This window comes from Haemaphysalis longicornis, unplaced genomic scaffold (assembly GCF_048455015.1).
Source record: "Haemaphysalis longicornis isolate Haplotype H1 unplaced genomic scaffold, Haemaphysalis longicornis Haplotype H1 scaffold_1, whole genome shotgun sequence".
Taxonomy (NCBI): domain Eukaryota; kingdom Metazoa; phylum Arthropoda; class Arachnida; order Ixodida; family Ixodidae; genus Haemaphysalis; species Haemaphysalis longicornis.
The window spans coordinates 247,885,110-247,900,980 of record NW_027526203.1 but is presented as its reverse complement, the minus strand read 5'-3'; the positions used below and the strand labels follow the sequence as shown (position 1 = coordinate 247,900,980).

Below are 15,871 nucleotides of genomic sequence, written 5' to 3'. Positions count from 1 at the left end.
AAACTGATGCAGCGACCATTGTGTAAAGTAAAATTTCAACTGTTTATTTGCGGGGAGTCCAAATTGAATAGTTAGTACAGAATCTCGTGGCAGTCCGTGTGAACATACATAATTAAAAAATTAATTTCCAAAGATGTTCAGCGCTGTAATAGAAGTACTATCGCGCCCAATTTGACTCGCAACAGGCGAGTGCCCGCCGCAGCTGCTCCCCGGGAGGCGGTGGCGCCTTGTAGCGAAGCACTCAAGAAGTAAAGAGAGAGGGGGTCCGCTCTTCCGATAATCAACAGCAACCCCCGAGTGCTCTGTTGCATTTCTCGCTCCGAATGCGGTGCGCATGAAGCTGCCCGATGTAGTTCAGCTTGGCGCAGCCTTGCGACTCCAGAATTGTGACGCGTGGTGGTTTCGTCGCTATTACCGCGAAATGAACGGTGTGGCTCGGCTATTGTTATGGAACGTATTTTTAAAAAAGCTTTGTTGTTGATCATCTTAAAAATTGACACTGTCCTTTATGTTATCCTTAAGCCGACTTGAAAGTGAAAGCCCGAGTGCCACTGCATTAAAGACATCCGCGTGATTTACTTGGTTGCACGTTTTTTTTTCCGCATTCACGTCCACCGTAGACATATCTTTCTTGCTCTTCTTGCGCGAATATTTTACCGACAACCCTTATATTAAAGTCCGCAAAAAATCGCTTTTTCATCCATGTTTCCCACCTTAATTTGTATGCTTAAATAGGCTCCTAAATTAGCGAATTAAATATTAGCCATTATTATAGGCCTAATTTGATTATTCATCCACCATATTACGGTTCGCCATCTCCTTTAAACCATCGAGTCATCTACTTAATTTGCTTTTAGTGATCCTTCTTAATTTGCTGACTCATTCACTTCTGTCTCATAGTCATCTGTCTTCAATAAATTTAACTAAGTTTAATTCCCATTAATTTACCTAGTCAGGCACCTAATTCACTTTATTTCCCTTCGATTCCTCCTGTTCTCTTTTATAACGTTCATTCACTTAGCCATCCCCTTTCATTCACTTTGATTCCTCTAAATTAACTTCGAATCATATTAATTCCCAATAATATCTTTGTTTTGTCATCCTTCCTAATCCACTTTGATCAATCATAATTCACTTTCGCTCCTATTAATTTACTTTGATTCACCTTAATTCGCTTTCATTGCTCTTAACTTTAACAACTCTAAATTCTCCTTGTCATCCACTCATGTGCCGTCATGCTCTGGTCCACTTTAACTGCCTTGAACTCGCTCGAGGTGTTCAGAACTTTTATGCAATGGGTATTGGCGACCGGTTTTCGCTCAAGGACTTGACGGAACGACGATATAAATAAGGCTTTTGCCTTAATGATATCCACACTTTTGGAAATACACAAGCCATATTTACCTATAGATATTCATTACAAATTTCAACTCACCAAAATTAATTCAGCGTTAACACATTGAAACTGAAAGAGTTTATTGACCTGCGCCACTGTAATGCCGTTACATGTCTGTTCGTTATGAGGCAGCAACAAAGCAAAAAACATGCAATAACAATAGCTTTTGTTTAAAAAACCTTATAAGGACGAAGTTGATGGTGCCTCAGTATCGAGTCATGCCTTCTTTAGCAGCGATCACACGTTGGATTTTAGATGGAAGCGATGCATAAAGACCCTCCACGTAGCCTCTGTCCTCCATAATGACGTTCCATGCGGCTTCAACCACGTGCCACAGATCATCCGCCGATGCTCTATGCAGTCCTTCCTTCGACAGCGCTACCTTTATCCTTGCCCATACAGGCTCGATAATGCTCACGTCGGCACCTTTAGGGATCCATTCAAGTTGGCGCACACCGCTGTCAGCTAACAATTTCTTGACACTTTCTGTGGTGTGCACGGGGGGACAGGTCTTGCTGGAAGAGGTAATCGCCGTCAGGGAATGGGGCCGTCTAGGGCATATGGGATCATTACACATTCTAGGAATTCGGAATATTTCTCTGCAGTTAGGGAGCCTTCAATTCGGTGTAGTGCGCAAAGTCCATCTCTGGACATGACGGCCCACACGTTTACGGTGGTCCTTCTGCTTGAGGCCACTTCTTGTATGTATTCCGGCTCGTGGCGAGTGTTCACAAGACGCCAGATGCGGCGTTTCTGGTCCCATCTTGTGGTAAACGTCTATTTGTCCGCGAACACCACCTGCTTCCAGTCGTCAACGCTCCAGGTGCTGTGCTCAGACGCAAACCTGAGACGTGCTGCTTTGTTGTCGTTGGATAGAAGAGGCTTTTGCACGGCGACACGGCTCCTCAGTCCGGCTTCTGCCAGCCTTCTTTTCACAGTAGTCAGTGAAGCTGAAACACCTGCAAATTGAGCATGCTGCAGCGCAGTGCCAAACAGATTAGCATAATCCGCGGTGACCAAAACTTCGTCTTCAATGGCGCTGGTAACGCGGGGGCGACGATCATGAGGGGTGTCACAAATTCGCCCATAAGCCTGTAAGCCTGAATCCGCCTATAAGCCTGAATAATGCGGTTCACTGTGTTCTTTGATCGGCCAGTTAATTCAGCGATTTCTCGCTGCGTATAAGACTTCAAGCATAATTCCACAATGTGCACACGTTCACTGTGAGGCACTCTTGACATGGTGCGGCCTGCTGTGAAAAGAGCAATGCAGCCGAAAAGGGCATTGAAAGGGGCGTATAAAAACTGGCATCAGTGCTTTGTGCTCTCCTCTCGTTTTTCAGAGTGAAAGTTACGCTGTGACCAATAGAAAGCAGTAGGCGATCACGGTTCCTTGGAAGATAGCGTCATGCATATTTTCTTTTATTCTTAGCATATTGTTTTTTACGGCACTTATAGGTTTTCATTGTGGTAAGGCAAGCATAGTAGCGCTGTGGCCATCAGTGACATAGCTGAAAGCATAATAGTGCATTTCGTACCATGAGGCATTGTCAGAATTCGAGGCAGAAGCAGTAAATAAAAAAATGCGGTCAGCCAGTGTTTCAGATATCTTTATTTGTGTGGAAGATTGAACGTTACCGATATTTTGCGACGCCCTATTATTGCCAAACTGGAAGGCTTGCGAAAATGCGCATAAGAGCATTGCAGCCAGTGATAAAACTTATCGCTGGCGATGCGGTAAGCCACACTGAAGACTTCTGAGGTAACAATTTATACCAGCCGCAAAGGAAAGAAGCCAGCAACAGAGCACTCTGGGGATGCCGATGGGTATCGGAACAGCTGACCCCTCTCTCTTTACTTCTTGATTGCTTCGCTGCAAGGCGCCACCGCCTCCCGGGGAGCCGCTGCGGCAGCCGCTCGCCTGTTGCGAGTCAAATTGGGCGCGATAGTACACGCCTGTTATGTGCATAAATTGTAGCTTATGCTTCTATTTGACAAACTACTTGAAATTATTCCCAACAGGAATCCACTCAGGAGTAGCTCGTCATGTCGCAGAAACTGCCTGGTTTGCCCCCACGGAGAGCCAACGGTATTGTTGTTACTAGCTCGCAGCTCTTCATGTTGCCACTGTTTGTAGCGAAGGAAAAGTCGTAGCCTGCATTCAGCACCGTCACAAAACCAAGATTTGTGAAGGGCATTCACCTCAATCCTGCCCACGTGCCGACATCACTACAAGGTGCTGGAACATTTTCTCTCTCTCTCTCTCTCCCTTTTTGTAAAGGTGCAAACCTGATGAGAAGGTGCAAGCCCCATGAGGTGGAAAAGCTGTCATTATAAGCAGTGGATGGAACCAAAGTACTGTGTGCGGACGTGGAACACAGCTTTCAAATGAAAGGGTGCTAAGTGGAGAAATAAAAAAAAAAAAAACACAAAACGAGCGCGAGCATCTTGTGGCTCATGGCTCCATAGTGCACCAGGGGAAGCCATCAGTCTACCTGGTGTTTGTTGAAGCTATTGGATTGACTCGCACTGTCTCGGAATAGGAAGTCCTTCAACATTGGGCACACTGCCAGTCCCTGCCTCGGCTAAGTGCAGCCAACCACGCAAGTATGCCAACAGCGCTGAATCACATGAGGCACACAATGCCAGTGGAAGCCTAACTCTTGTGCCTCTAAAATGCCTCCTTTTTTTTTTTTTTTTTTTTTTGCGGTGCTACTATTTCTGCGGTGCAAAGTGTAGTTTCTGCAACATATGACAGATGACACTCGATGGCTATATGCCATCCTCATCCATCAGAACATTGCAGGCAATTACTGTGGTCAGTTTTGAGTGCGATCATTGCACGGGGAAAGACAAACTTTTCAATGACTCACATGGGGAATGCGCGCAAGTACGACCATTGTGAGAGTAAGTAGGGCATTTCATCAGAAACCAGGAGTACTGTAGCTGCCAGTACAAGTTTCATGAACGTGCAAAGTTAGCCCACTTGTTTACCCCTAGTTTGCTAGCAATGGCACCTGCAGGCCGACCCTTGGTCAATGCGTTTGGTGCGTTTGGCATGATGGCACTTCGGTCAGTGCATACGTGATGATACATGATATCACAAATTGTAAATCATGAAACGGGGTTGGTGGACTTTGCCTAAATGTTTCTCTGAAACAAACATGGAGGCAGGGATACATAAATGTAAGATAAATGCATGCGGGAACTCTTGCTGAACGCAGGTTTTTTAAAAGACAGAAACCTCGGCTAGTCGACATAATAAAATAACCCGCTCCACATTGCGCCTCACCTGTGCAGGGTCCACCTTGAGCGTGCGCAGCATGGTGTAGAGGAAGGTCTGCTGGCGCAGCATGCTGTACGCCGAGTGGTTGCTCTCGGGGCGGAAGCACAGGTTGCGGATCAGGGTGCCCGTGATCTTGACCCCCGACCGCTTCTTCTTCACCACGTCCTTGGCCATCTTGTTGGCCACCACCTGGATCCGCTCCGGCTCAAACTCGATGCCGCACAGCAGGTCGTGCACCCACTGCACCGCCCGGAAGTACTTCTCCCGGTCCACCTGCCACCCGAAACACAACAGGTTCAGGCCCTGCCCACTCCCACTTCGCACCACACTCTGTGAGCTAACACGCGCCCCTTGCAGTGCACCGCGGTAACAACCCAGAACAGCCTTCTGGCACCACATGAAGCATAGCGATGGCAGTACCAAGCTCGCAGGCACGCGCATGCCGTTGATTTTATTGTTTCACGAAATTTCCTGTTTATAAAGCCGCAAGAAAATTAGGGGCAATGCAGGGTGAGCTGCAACTTTTGAAGTTTTTCGAACAGCCTACCCTGGTTTATTCAATTCCAGTAACGTTAGTAAGCGGGAATTGCACCATTCCAACTGCACTATTCCAAACCCGTGCCTGCCACTCCTGCCTACACTCCCTATTAGCCAGCCTTTCCAGTACTACTTTAGACGAGTGACTTCTGGCTGGCCTGGGCAGTGCATCGCTTACGGGTCGGTAGTCCCACATGAGGCATTCTATGTCTCTCACCCTTTGTTAAGAGAGATTAGTCTCAACAAAGTGGCTATTCTTGTCTTGTGGCAGTGCTGGCCATCCAGCTCTGCGAACCATCCTGCACCAGCTGCTTTTTTAGGAGTGGCTCGACCAAACAGCCAAAACCTGTTCACAGTGGGCACTGCAACTGAAGGTGGCCCCAGGTAAAACATGGGTGGTTTCACCCAAACACACCTTTTGTCTCCCCCACCTCCCAAAACACATTCCAACTTGTCGGTGATTGTCTCAATGAAATACCCCTGTCACACAGGCAACTTCAATAATGATTGAGTCAACCCGGTTCGAGCTCAACACAGATCGTGTGCTGTTACACGGCCAGTTTCAATCGCAATTGAGCCCGATGCCTCTCGAACTCAAATCCTGGCTCCCCAAGTGCGATTGACATTTCCAAGCACGATAAGAAGGGAGCAGTGATACTCTTGTCCCTGCTGAGTGATGCCATAGAAGGTGACATCTTCAAATAACGCCACAAATTGCATTTAATAACTTAACTCAAACAAGTGTATGATAATATTTATATACAGTTATGTACACATACTTTTACAAATTTGCACTTGCACACTCAACACCATGGGTCAATCCAACCCGAAAAACAAAAATGGCATCGCCCCGGCTGCCGACAGCTGTATCGAGTACACCAGTTTTTGTTAGTTCATCTTGCAGTACTGTTGCTATTAGGACGAATATAAAGGTGGAAGCCAGCCGTCATCGCAGAAGCAGTACTCACAGACCGCAACACAAAGCGCCAAACCTGCTGCTACAAACATCTACGCTACAACGGATGGCTATGGCACGGCTGCGAATTCGGCTGACACTGGCAAGGGCTGCGCACGGTTACCCGACGCCAGCTGCAAAATGCTTTTTTTGGCGCCATCTGGTGTACGTGAGTGCAATTTCTCAATCTGGATTGAAATGTGCCTTGTAGCAGCAGCGGTGCATCGGGCGTGCTCTAAAACTAAATCCCGCTTCACTTCAATCCGGATTTAAAATGCCCGTGTGACAGGGGCATTACACCACTTTGGGATCAAGAGGAAAGGGGGTTACAAGTTATTAACCAAAATGTACCATTTAAACAAAACAAGCACGCTAGGGTTACGTGGCAATTCTAAAAGAGCCTCCTCTATGTTACGCCATAGCCTGCTTGGTACAGTTTTTTCTTCATTGTGCTTAACTTTTAAGTTTGGCTCGACATGGTTTCTAGATACAGCACTAGTTTGTTTATTTGATGAAGTGATCGAAGTACAACTATAGTATTAAAAAGGCATCGTGTTTGTACCCTGCTGAGTTGTTATTTGCCGCCATGACAAACAGGAGATGAGACGAGATATGAAGCTTCAATGTGATACTTCATTTCCTACTGTGCGTGTAATACAGTGCTGATAATGACAGCAGTTTCATGATGCTATCACAACGCTGCTGCTGTTGGAAAGTACAGCCCTTGTAACCCACACGTCTCTGAGTGCCAAAATAACACGATCAACACAAATGAACACCCTGAAAAACACAACTTTGCGGATAGAAATGTCCCATGCAGTACCCAGTCATGACCCTCTCCTGATTTGTGGGCTCATTCATGTCAAATAGAAGCTCCCCTATGGTAGACCCAGCCTGACAGAAGTGAACTACGCAAGAATTGGCCGCCCACCTTGTACACACATACACAAAAATGAGGGAGGGCGGGGAGGAGAGAGAGATGGTGGCGTAATTAACTAATCAATTGCTGCCCCCCATAAACTGGTCAGACTAGCAACCCTCAAAACTGAAGGAGACAGATAAAAAAGAAAAAAAAAGGAAAGAGAGAAAAAAAGAGGAGAATGACATAAAACCCGCACACGATTATTTTGAAACTTGATATATATACACGGTTGTATATGTATCTTTTTTTGGTTTAAATAAATAAACTTCAAACTCAAGGCCTTTTAAAGAGTGGACAGGAGTCTTAAATTTCCACCTGAAAACAAGTGTTTAGAAAACATCTTTGTATAAACTACAACCATCTTTCGCATCCTAGGTGCACATATTTTGTAAATTGATAGCTACATTAAATTTCCTGCTTTCTTTTTTTTTTTTCTTCTGAAAATAGTTCTTGGTCTTGCGTGGAGAAGGAATTTCATCACAGGTAGGACAGGTAAAGCCTAATCGTTTTTTCCAGAGTGAATCCACATGTACAGAGCATGCAGGGGTGGGAGCAGATATTTTACGCTTACCAAACACGGACAGCTGTTAAATACCTATTATCTACTATTAACAGTTTGATCTGGAAATAAGCTCCTGTGTCAAGTGGGTAGTTTTTTTAAGTGCCTGTTTCTCCAAAGGCAGTGAAAAATTATAAGTCACCTTGAACAGAATAACCAAAATTTCAGAAACTTCTCAGTGAGAATTGTTAGGTAAATGCGCAAGCAGTCCTGCTATACAATGAGCCCCTTTAAAGTTGACTGCACAGCTATACCCCCATGCATTGCTGGGAAGACATTCCTAGATGTCTTAGATGTAATATAAGAGGTTTTGTTTGTATATTAAATACAGTACTTCAATAAAACGTCATGTATCACTATGAAGCACTACACACTAAGCCCCTTTAGTGACTACTTCACTACTATATTACCCAAATGCATTGCTGGGAAGACAGTTTTCTACGGACAACTTACAGGTCTTAATAAAAATATTAGGGCCCTGGGACCCAATATTAACTACCCCACATAAGACCTTATGTATCTCTTGAGAGAGCTATATTTTGAGCGCCTTTAAAGTCAACTTCACAACTATACCCACATGCATTACTAGGAAGACATTTTTGTAGGGGCAAGTCTGATGTGAAAATATCAATGCGTTAGGGCCTTTTATTAAAGCATTTTTGCATGCGACAACAGTTTGACACACCAAGCTTTACAGATGAACAGATGAACAGACGGATTTCTTAATTGAGTCCACATGAAAATTCTACAGAAAAAAATCGCTGCGTCATGCTTGAAGCGACCGTCCAGCTCCGTTCAGTCTCTCCGTTCAGGCACTACCGAACTCTCACAGGGCCAGGGCTTACCAGCATGCAGAGCACCACGCACTGGGCGTGGGAGCCCGCGAAGAAGCGCGAGCTGCCCTCCAGGCCCACGTTGGTGCCAATGTGGATGGTGTCGGCCTCCAGGTGGTTGATCACCTCGTCGTGGCTCATGCGTCCTGCACACAGGAGAACACTGCACACACACCTCGGCCACCGCCTCCAAGCCCTGAGCCTTATCTCAGGTACCAAACAGCAGTTTTTTAGTATCGAAGTTACTGCTATTGAGTTCACTCATTGCACAAGGCTGGAGAGCAATTTCATGAATTATGCATTTTTTTTTTCTGTTAAAGATCCTCATGGTGGTCTAAAGTAATTCAGAGCGCGCAAAATCCCTCGAAAGGGTCACTACAGGCTGAATTTTATTAAACTGAAAGCCAACACCTTTTATGGCTGCCAACTTTTACTTGCCCTCAAAAAATGGCTTGCTTGCACAAAAATAACTAAAGCTCGAATTTTTCCAGCTTCTATTGGAATTTCAAGGGGAATCATAATTACTTCATTGTATCTAATACTTCATTAAACCTGTTTTGTTGTACCAAGGCTTGACTGCACGTGTATTTCCAGTGGTAAGAGAGTGGTATCTTGCACATTATATCTGATAAATCTTTCGATAGCACTAGTAAACAAAGGCAACATACGACAAAAACTGGAACTGAAAGCACTGGCCATTGCCAGTGGTAGCAAAGCAGCCTGCCTGGCCCAATCTGTGACGTCACAAATGATATGACAAAAATGTCTGGAAGCTGTGCAGAAAGTGCACGAAATCACATGCTGTTTCATGCTTTTGCATTTTGTGCATTTCTAAACCACTGCTGTTACCTACAGCCCACATTTTTTTTTTTTAGTATACCGGCCCACCCCGTAAAAGCAAGTAAGCAACCAACTACCGCTCGCACTCCGCCCTCTCCCCGACTCCCCGATAACGACTACAAAATTATATTCCGACCGCGTTCGGGTCTGCGTGTTGCAGCCTGGCAGGATCGCCAGATTATGCAAAGCATACTACAAGCTAGCCGAATCCCCGAACGCATTTTCCACGCCCAAGTTACAACGCAACCGCAAGCGCGGCAGAACCTCGTCGTAGTCAGCACGCCTGATGAAGCTTGCGTTGAAGCATTGCGGCAAATCAACACTCGCAAGCTTGGCACTGCAACCTACGAAGTAATGGCATACCTAAAAACCCCACCGGGCACTGTTCGAGGAGTTATCCATGGCATAGACCAAGGCACTACGCAAGAACAGCTGAGCAACATCATAGCTACCACAGGACCGAGAATCATCGACGCTCGTATGCTGGGAGCTTCTACTTCTGCAGTGATCACCTTTGAAGGCCTGCACGTGCCGTTTTACATCAAAGCTTACGGCCTGCTTACGCGCTGCAGACCATACCGACCGACAGTCCAGTGTTGCTTACTGTGTGGTGAACTGGGCCACCGGCGAGACGTGTGTCCAAACCCGGACACATCTACCTGTGCTAAGTGCCACGCAAAAGACCCCGCACCGGATCACGATTGCACACCAGTGTGCCAACTTTGCGGACTTAATCACCTTACAGCTAGCAGGGAGTGCCGAAAGAAATTGCGCCCACCCCCTCCACCTCTTCGAGTGCGGGAGCGGGCTCTCAGCGAGCAAGCGCATCGATACTCCTCATCGGCAACGGTCAGCAACGGTCATCAGCAACGGTCACCGCTTCCGCAAGCACCACGACAGCGCCCTGCCCAAGCCCAGGTGAGCTGGTCAGCTGTGGCCGCTACATCACCCACTGCTCTAGAACAGTCCCCACTTTTACCCACTCACGCTGAAATACCCCCCACGCCCATAAATGACCCCCGATACACCGCGCTTGAACAAGAAAACGCGAAATTGCGTACTCAACTCGCTGACAATACAAAGCACCTCGCCACCCTCGAACAAGAATTGGAGCAACTTCGCACCCAAATACAACGGCAATCCTCCTCTTGTTCAGAAAGCACAGCCTCATCTACGTCGTACACCGCACCCCCTGCTAACAACTCCGCACCTTCAGCTGAAATGCAACAACATTCCAGTTCCCTCTCCGAAACAGCATCCTCCACACCATCTATCTCACTTCGCGCTGGCGGCGCCTCCACTGCAACTATAGACGACCTCAAGCGGTTCATATTTGATATGGTCTCGCAACTCCGATCCGAAATCCAGGTTCTCGACAAACGTCTCTGTGCAATTGAAGCAACCAAAAAGAACAAGCACAAGAAACCCAAACACCGCTCATTACCTTCCAGCTCGACGGTAAAGCTTGCCCCCTTCTAAATGATGGCGACTCCAACTACCGCTTCCTCTACACCTAATGCACCTACAACATCCCCACCCTCCATAATACTTTGGCAATGGAATTGTAGATCTTTCTGTACCAAAAAGTCATCACTTCTTCCCCTCACCCAGCAACATTTTCCAGATGTCATCGCCTTACAAGAAACCGACACAGATACAGTAACTCTCCGAGATTATGCAACATACGCCACGAACTCCACAGCACGAACAGCCATCCTCGTACGAACCAACCAAACAGCACACCTTCACTCTCTCCCTACAACCATTGACTACACCTTTGTCGAAATACTCCCTCGGAAAAAGACTCTACCTAGCCTCTATATTCTGAACATATACAGCCCTCCCACCGCCCCACTCGCTGAAATTGACCGATTATTCAAGCAAGCAAGACAGTGCACTAGAGGACACAGGTTAGTAATCTTAGGCGACTTTAACGCGCAGCATACGGCATGGGGATATTCTCGCAACAACCGCAAAGGCAGTCAACTATACGAAGCTATCCAACAAAATCATCTTCATCTCTGCAACGTTCCACACACCCCGACCCGCATTGGAAATAGCGTGTCCCGTGATACCTCGCCCGACCTAACACTCACCTACAACATCAAGAACGCCATTTGGACGTGTCTGGAAGAAACGCTGGGGAGTGATCACTACATAATAGAGCTACAAATTCCTTTCCATAAAAATACTCATCAACGCATTGGAACCGCCCGCCTCACCGATTGGAAGCAATTTAGAGAACACTGCCCCACGGATCCAATCCACAATCTGGAAGATTGGACCACCACACTACTTACAGAAATGGGCAAGCACACCAAGGAATTCCCACTCACACAGGAAAACCCTGTCGTAGACAACCACCTTCGCCACCTGTGGGATGCCCGTAGGGGACTGCTCAAACGCTGGAAAAAACAGAAAACGAATCGAAAACTCCGAATCCGCATATCCCAGATCACGCTAGATGCAGAAGCATACGCTCACCAACTAAGCAGGCAAAACTGGACACAGTTTTGCGAGAGACTTCAAGGAACTCTCGGAACCCGCCGCACCTGGCATTTACTTCGGTCTCTAATGGGTACGAAAGAATCGAAAGCGTCTACAGCACACCAACTACGACGGCTCATTCACAACCACCCAGGGACTGAACAAGACCTGCTAAAAGAACTAAAACGGCCCCTTGAAGCGCCGCCGTCACAGCCTGCCATAATACTTCCACCATATACCGGCCACTCCAATGCGGAACTCGATGCACCCTTCACCATAACTGAAATGGAAGCTGCACTGCACAACCTCACCAGGAACACTACCCCCGGCAAGGACAAAATTCCCAATAAACTCCTCCGTAATCTGGATCCTGTAACCCTCGACAATCTACTAAACTACATCAACGAACACTGGATCGCAGGCACCTTGCCTTCACAATGGAAGCACGCAGACATAACACTGATCCCCAAACCCGGAAAGCCACTTAACCCCAAGAACCTCCGACCTATTTCCCTAACATCTTGCGTAGGAAAACTTTTTGAACATATGGTCCACAATCGCCTCTCACCCCACATCGAAGACAACAATTACTTTCCTCACACAATGTTCGGTTTTCGGCCGCACCTCTCCGCATTCTTCACCAACCGTACCGCCACAGTGGGCATTGGGCACCTCCGCTCGGACACCTTCACAACCATACCGCAGGGGACCCCGCAAGGCTCCGTAATTTCACCACTACCTTTTAATATCGCAATGAAGGACCTCCCACCACTTCTGGAAGAGATCCCCAACCTCCGACATGGAATGTATGCAGATGATTTGACACTATGGACCCCTACAGGATCCATCGGTGCCCAAGAAGAGGCCCTCCAAACTGCAATAGATGTGACACAGCAATACCTCCAAGCCCGCGGTCTTGAATGTGCTCCAGAAAAATCAGCCCTTTTAACACTCAGCAAAAGAACAACCAGGAGAAACGCGCAAGATATACCCGACCCGGAACTCAAGATCAACAACCAGCCAGTCCCCAACGTCCCCTACCTCCGTATATTGGGACTAACCATTCCAAAGGATGGCTCAGGTTCCCAAACGATCCTCCCCCTACAGCGGACCCTCGCACAGCTCATGCACCTCATACATCGCGTCTCCCATCGTCGCTTCGGCCTCAAAGAAACCGACACGCTTCGGCTAATACAAGCCATCCTCAGCAGCCGGATAGCATATGGTGCTCCATATCTAACCCTTAAACCAGCCGAGATCCTTAAACTTAACTCAGCGATCCGCCAAGCATACAAGACAGCCCTGGGTCTCCCTCCCAAGACAGCGACTACTAAACTCCTGCAGCTTGGCGTCCACAACACATGGGAAGAAATCGAAGAGGCACACCACACTTCTCAAATACAGCGGCTTAAACTAACTCCAACGGGTAGGGCAACGCTTTTGAAACTTCAATACTCTATACCGCCCAACCACGACCAGAAAATTCGCATCCCTCTGGCTATACGACAAAACATTCGCGTTGCTCCAATCCCAAGAAATATGCACCCCACCTACAACAAAGCACGCCGAGCAGCAAGATCCCGCACCATTTATAATCAATACCACCACCCCCCCTGCACCCGATATACAGATGCATCGCCATACCCCCACAAATCTGCACAAGCCGCCAGCGTGGTTAATGCCAGAGGAACTGAGCTCGCTGCAGTGTCTGTTTTCACCAACTCCACCGAAACAGCTGAAGAGGTTGCCATTGCCATTGCCCTTGCCGCCACAACAGGCCAAGACTTTTTAACCATTGTTACTGACTGCCAAGCCGCTTGCAGGAACTACCTAAAAGGACGCATATCACAACCCGCCTTGAAAATTCTGCGACAAGCGAAACTACTCCCAGAACTGCAAATAATTTGGACTCCAGGTCACGAATCCCTCGGGGGTAACGAAGCGGCACACGTCGCTGCCCGCGCTCACTCACACCGGGCCGTTTCCCACGAGGGCCACGAACCCCCATCGGAAGCAACAGTTAAGCCCACCCCGCTGCAAACATACGCCGAAATACTCGCCCACTACAGGAACGAGCGTCGCAAATACCCATTCCCCCACCCGAACCTGTCTCGCGATGAAGCTACGACTTTCCGGCGCCTACAGACAAACTCCTACCCACATAACACCCTGCTACATGCCATGTATCCCACCCAATACCCTGCCACATGCAACTCCTGCTCCCACCCAGGCACCCTGTACCACATTGTATGGGAGTGCCAGCAATCCCCTTCCCTCACCCCTAACCCCAACCCTACTTATGAGCAGTGGGTGGAGCTGCTGACCAGCTCCGACCTTCCACACCAGCGACGATTGGTGGAGAGGGCACGGATGGCCAGCATAGCCCAAGGCATCCCGGACTAAGGAAGCCTCCCACCGGGCGGGTGCCCTAACATCAGCACCTGGTCTCCAATAAAGTTTATTCATCATCATTAGTATAACTCTATTTTCACAAAGAAAGATTAAGGGTACGGGGTCCCCGTTCCTGACTGGGTCTCTGTTCCCTGTACAGACATCAGCAGCAGCACAAAGTTACAAGACGCAGAATGGAAAATTCAGTACAACTGGTAAATGAGCAAAAAAAAAAAAAGTGCTTGCATCACTTACAAAGCACCAAAATTCAGAGGGAATTATTTACACAAAAAAGGAAGGTACATATACAACAAAGGATGCCAATAGCTCACATCTTCTTATGCAAGATGTCAAAATACAGATTTTGCGAAACAGTATTTTCGTAATCTTCACGAAGGGATTTGGAGGGCATGTTTTGATAATCTTGCCGATATCTGCATTATCATTTACGAATTTAGGAATGAGGTAACGCATGGTCTAAAGCCATAGTTTGTTCTAATACGGGGTAACCTGTATTTTATTTTTCTGAATTGAAATTCATCATTCATTGAAAGATATGTTTTCTGAAATTCATGGAGATTTGTGTGCATTTCGTTGCATACATTTCATGCAAATTTGTATATGTGCAGCTGTTGTATATTCAGCATTTCATGTGCTTCTCTGAAGTGTCTGGTACCATGTCGGAACATGGATTTTCTAGATTGCGTCAAAGCAAAGGTCGCCCAATAAGGTTGCCCAAAGAGACTGCCCAATTCTGTAGTGCCCACATGTACATATAGCAATCTGTACCCTGTTCTTGAAACCTTCCCCCTGTAATTTAGATCAGTGCAGAATCAGCAGCGTGGCTCTGAAGCCCAGACATGGTCCGTGTCTGCTTTGTGGCCACAACAAAACAGCTGCGATAATAGCTCTTCTGAGAAGGCAATGCTTGTTCCTCCATGAGTGTCAGGACATACCCTGAATTGAAGCATACATATTGGTAGGGTGTGGAAGGCATGTTCCTGTGACCATTTATGAATGAAACTGGAATCAGTGACCAGGCATCATCTTCATCCCCCACAATGATGCATTGTGAAAAGTAAAGCTTCGCCATTTGTGGTTACATGTGGTGCCACTCTGACGACATCACTAGCCCTACAAGAAGTGTTTCTTTTCTGCCACAAACACCAATTTGATTTCCCTGGTGATGCCATTAAAAAAAAGTCCAGTAGCCTCAAATCGATGAATCAAGTTCCGACTACTTGCCTCAGCAGCTAGAGCATTGCTATACTATGCCGGACCGAGGTTGTGGGCTTGATTCCAGGCAGCACTGGCCATTTCTTGATTGAGGTGAAAAACAAACGCGCAAATGTGCACGAGATGTCGGTGCCTGAATCCCCGAATCCATCCCTCTTCACCATAAAACAATTGAGAGCATGCATCCACTGACCTTCTGCAGTCACCACTGGTGACTCGTGAAGCAGCTCCAGGAACAGTGGCACGTGCATCCGGAGCTCCTGACTAATTTCACTTGTGTTGAACACAACTGTCAGCTGAGGGGACAAAAAAAAAAGAGACTTTTTTGGATTAATTTTCAACTCCCTGACATCAATGTGTTTGAACTCTGAACACGTTTCCCCTCACGGTACAAGAAAACAGCTTGCCCGGATGTAAGCAAAAGTTCCTT

General features: G+C 47.1%; 1 protein-coding gene across 1 annotated transcript in view; it reads right to left on the bottom strand.

The window, feature by feature from the left end:
- The window catches only part of LOC144143615 (uncharacterized protein C05D11.1-like), a 174,603-nt gene that overhangs the window by 32,133 nt on the left and 126,599 nt on the right, over positions 1-15,871 (bottom strand). Inside the window, exons 14-16 of the mRNA XM_077675456.1 lie at positions 15,635-15,737; positions 8,500-8,633; positions 4,688-4,954 (exon numbers count right to left, since the gene is read on the bottom strand). Of these exons, the coding sequence (XP_077531582.1) occupies positions 4,688-4,954; positions 8,500-8,633; positions 15,635-15,737 (504 nt within the window). The remainder of the gene's footprint in view (positions 1-4,687; positions 4,955-8,499; positions 8,634-15,634; positions 15,738-15,871) is intronic.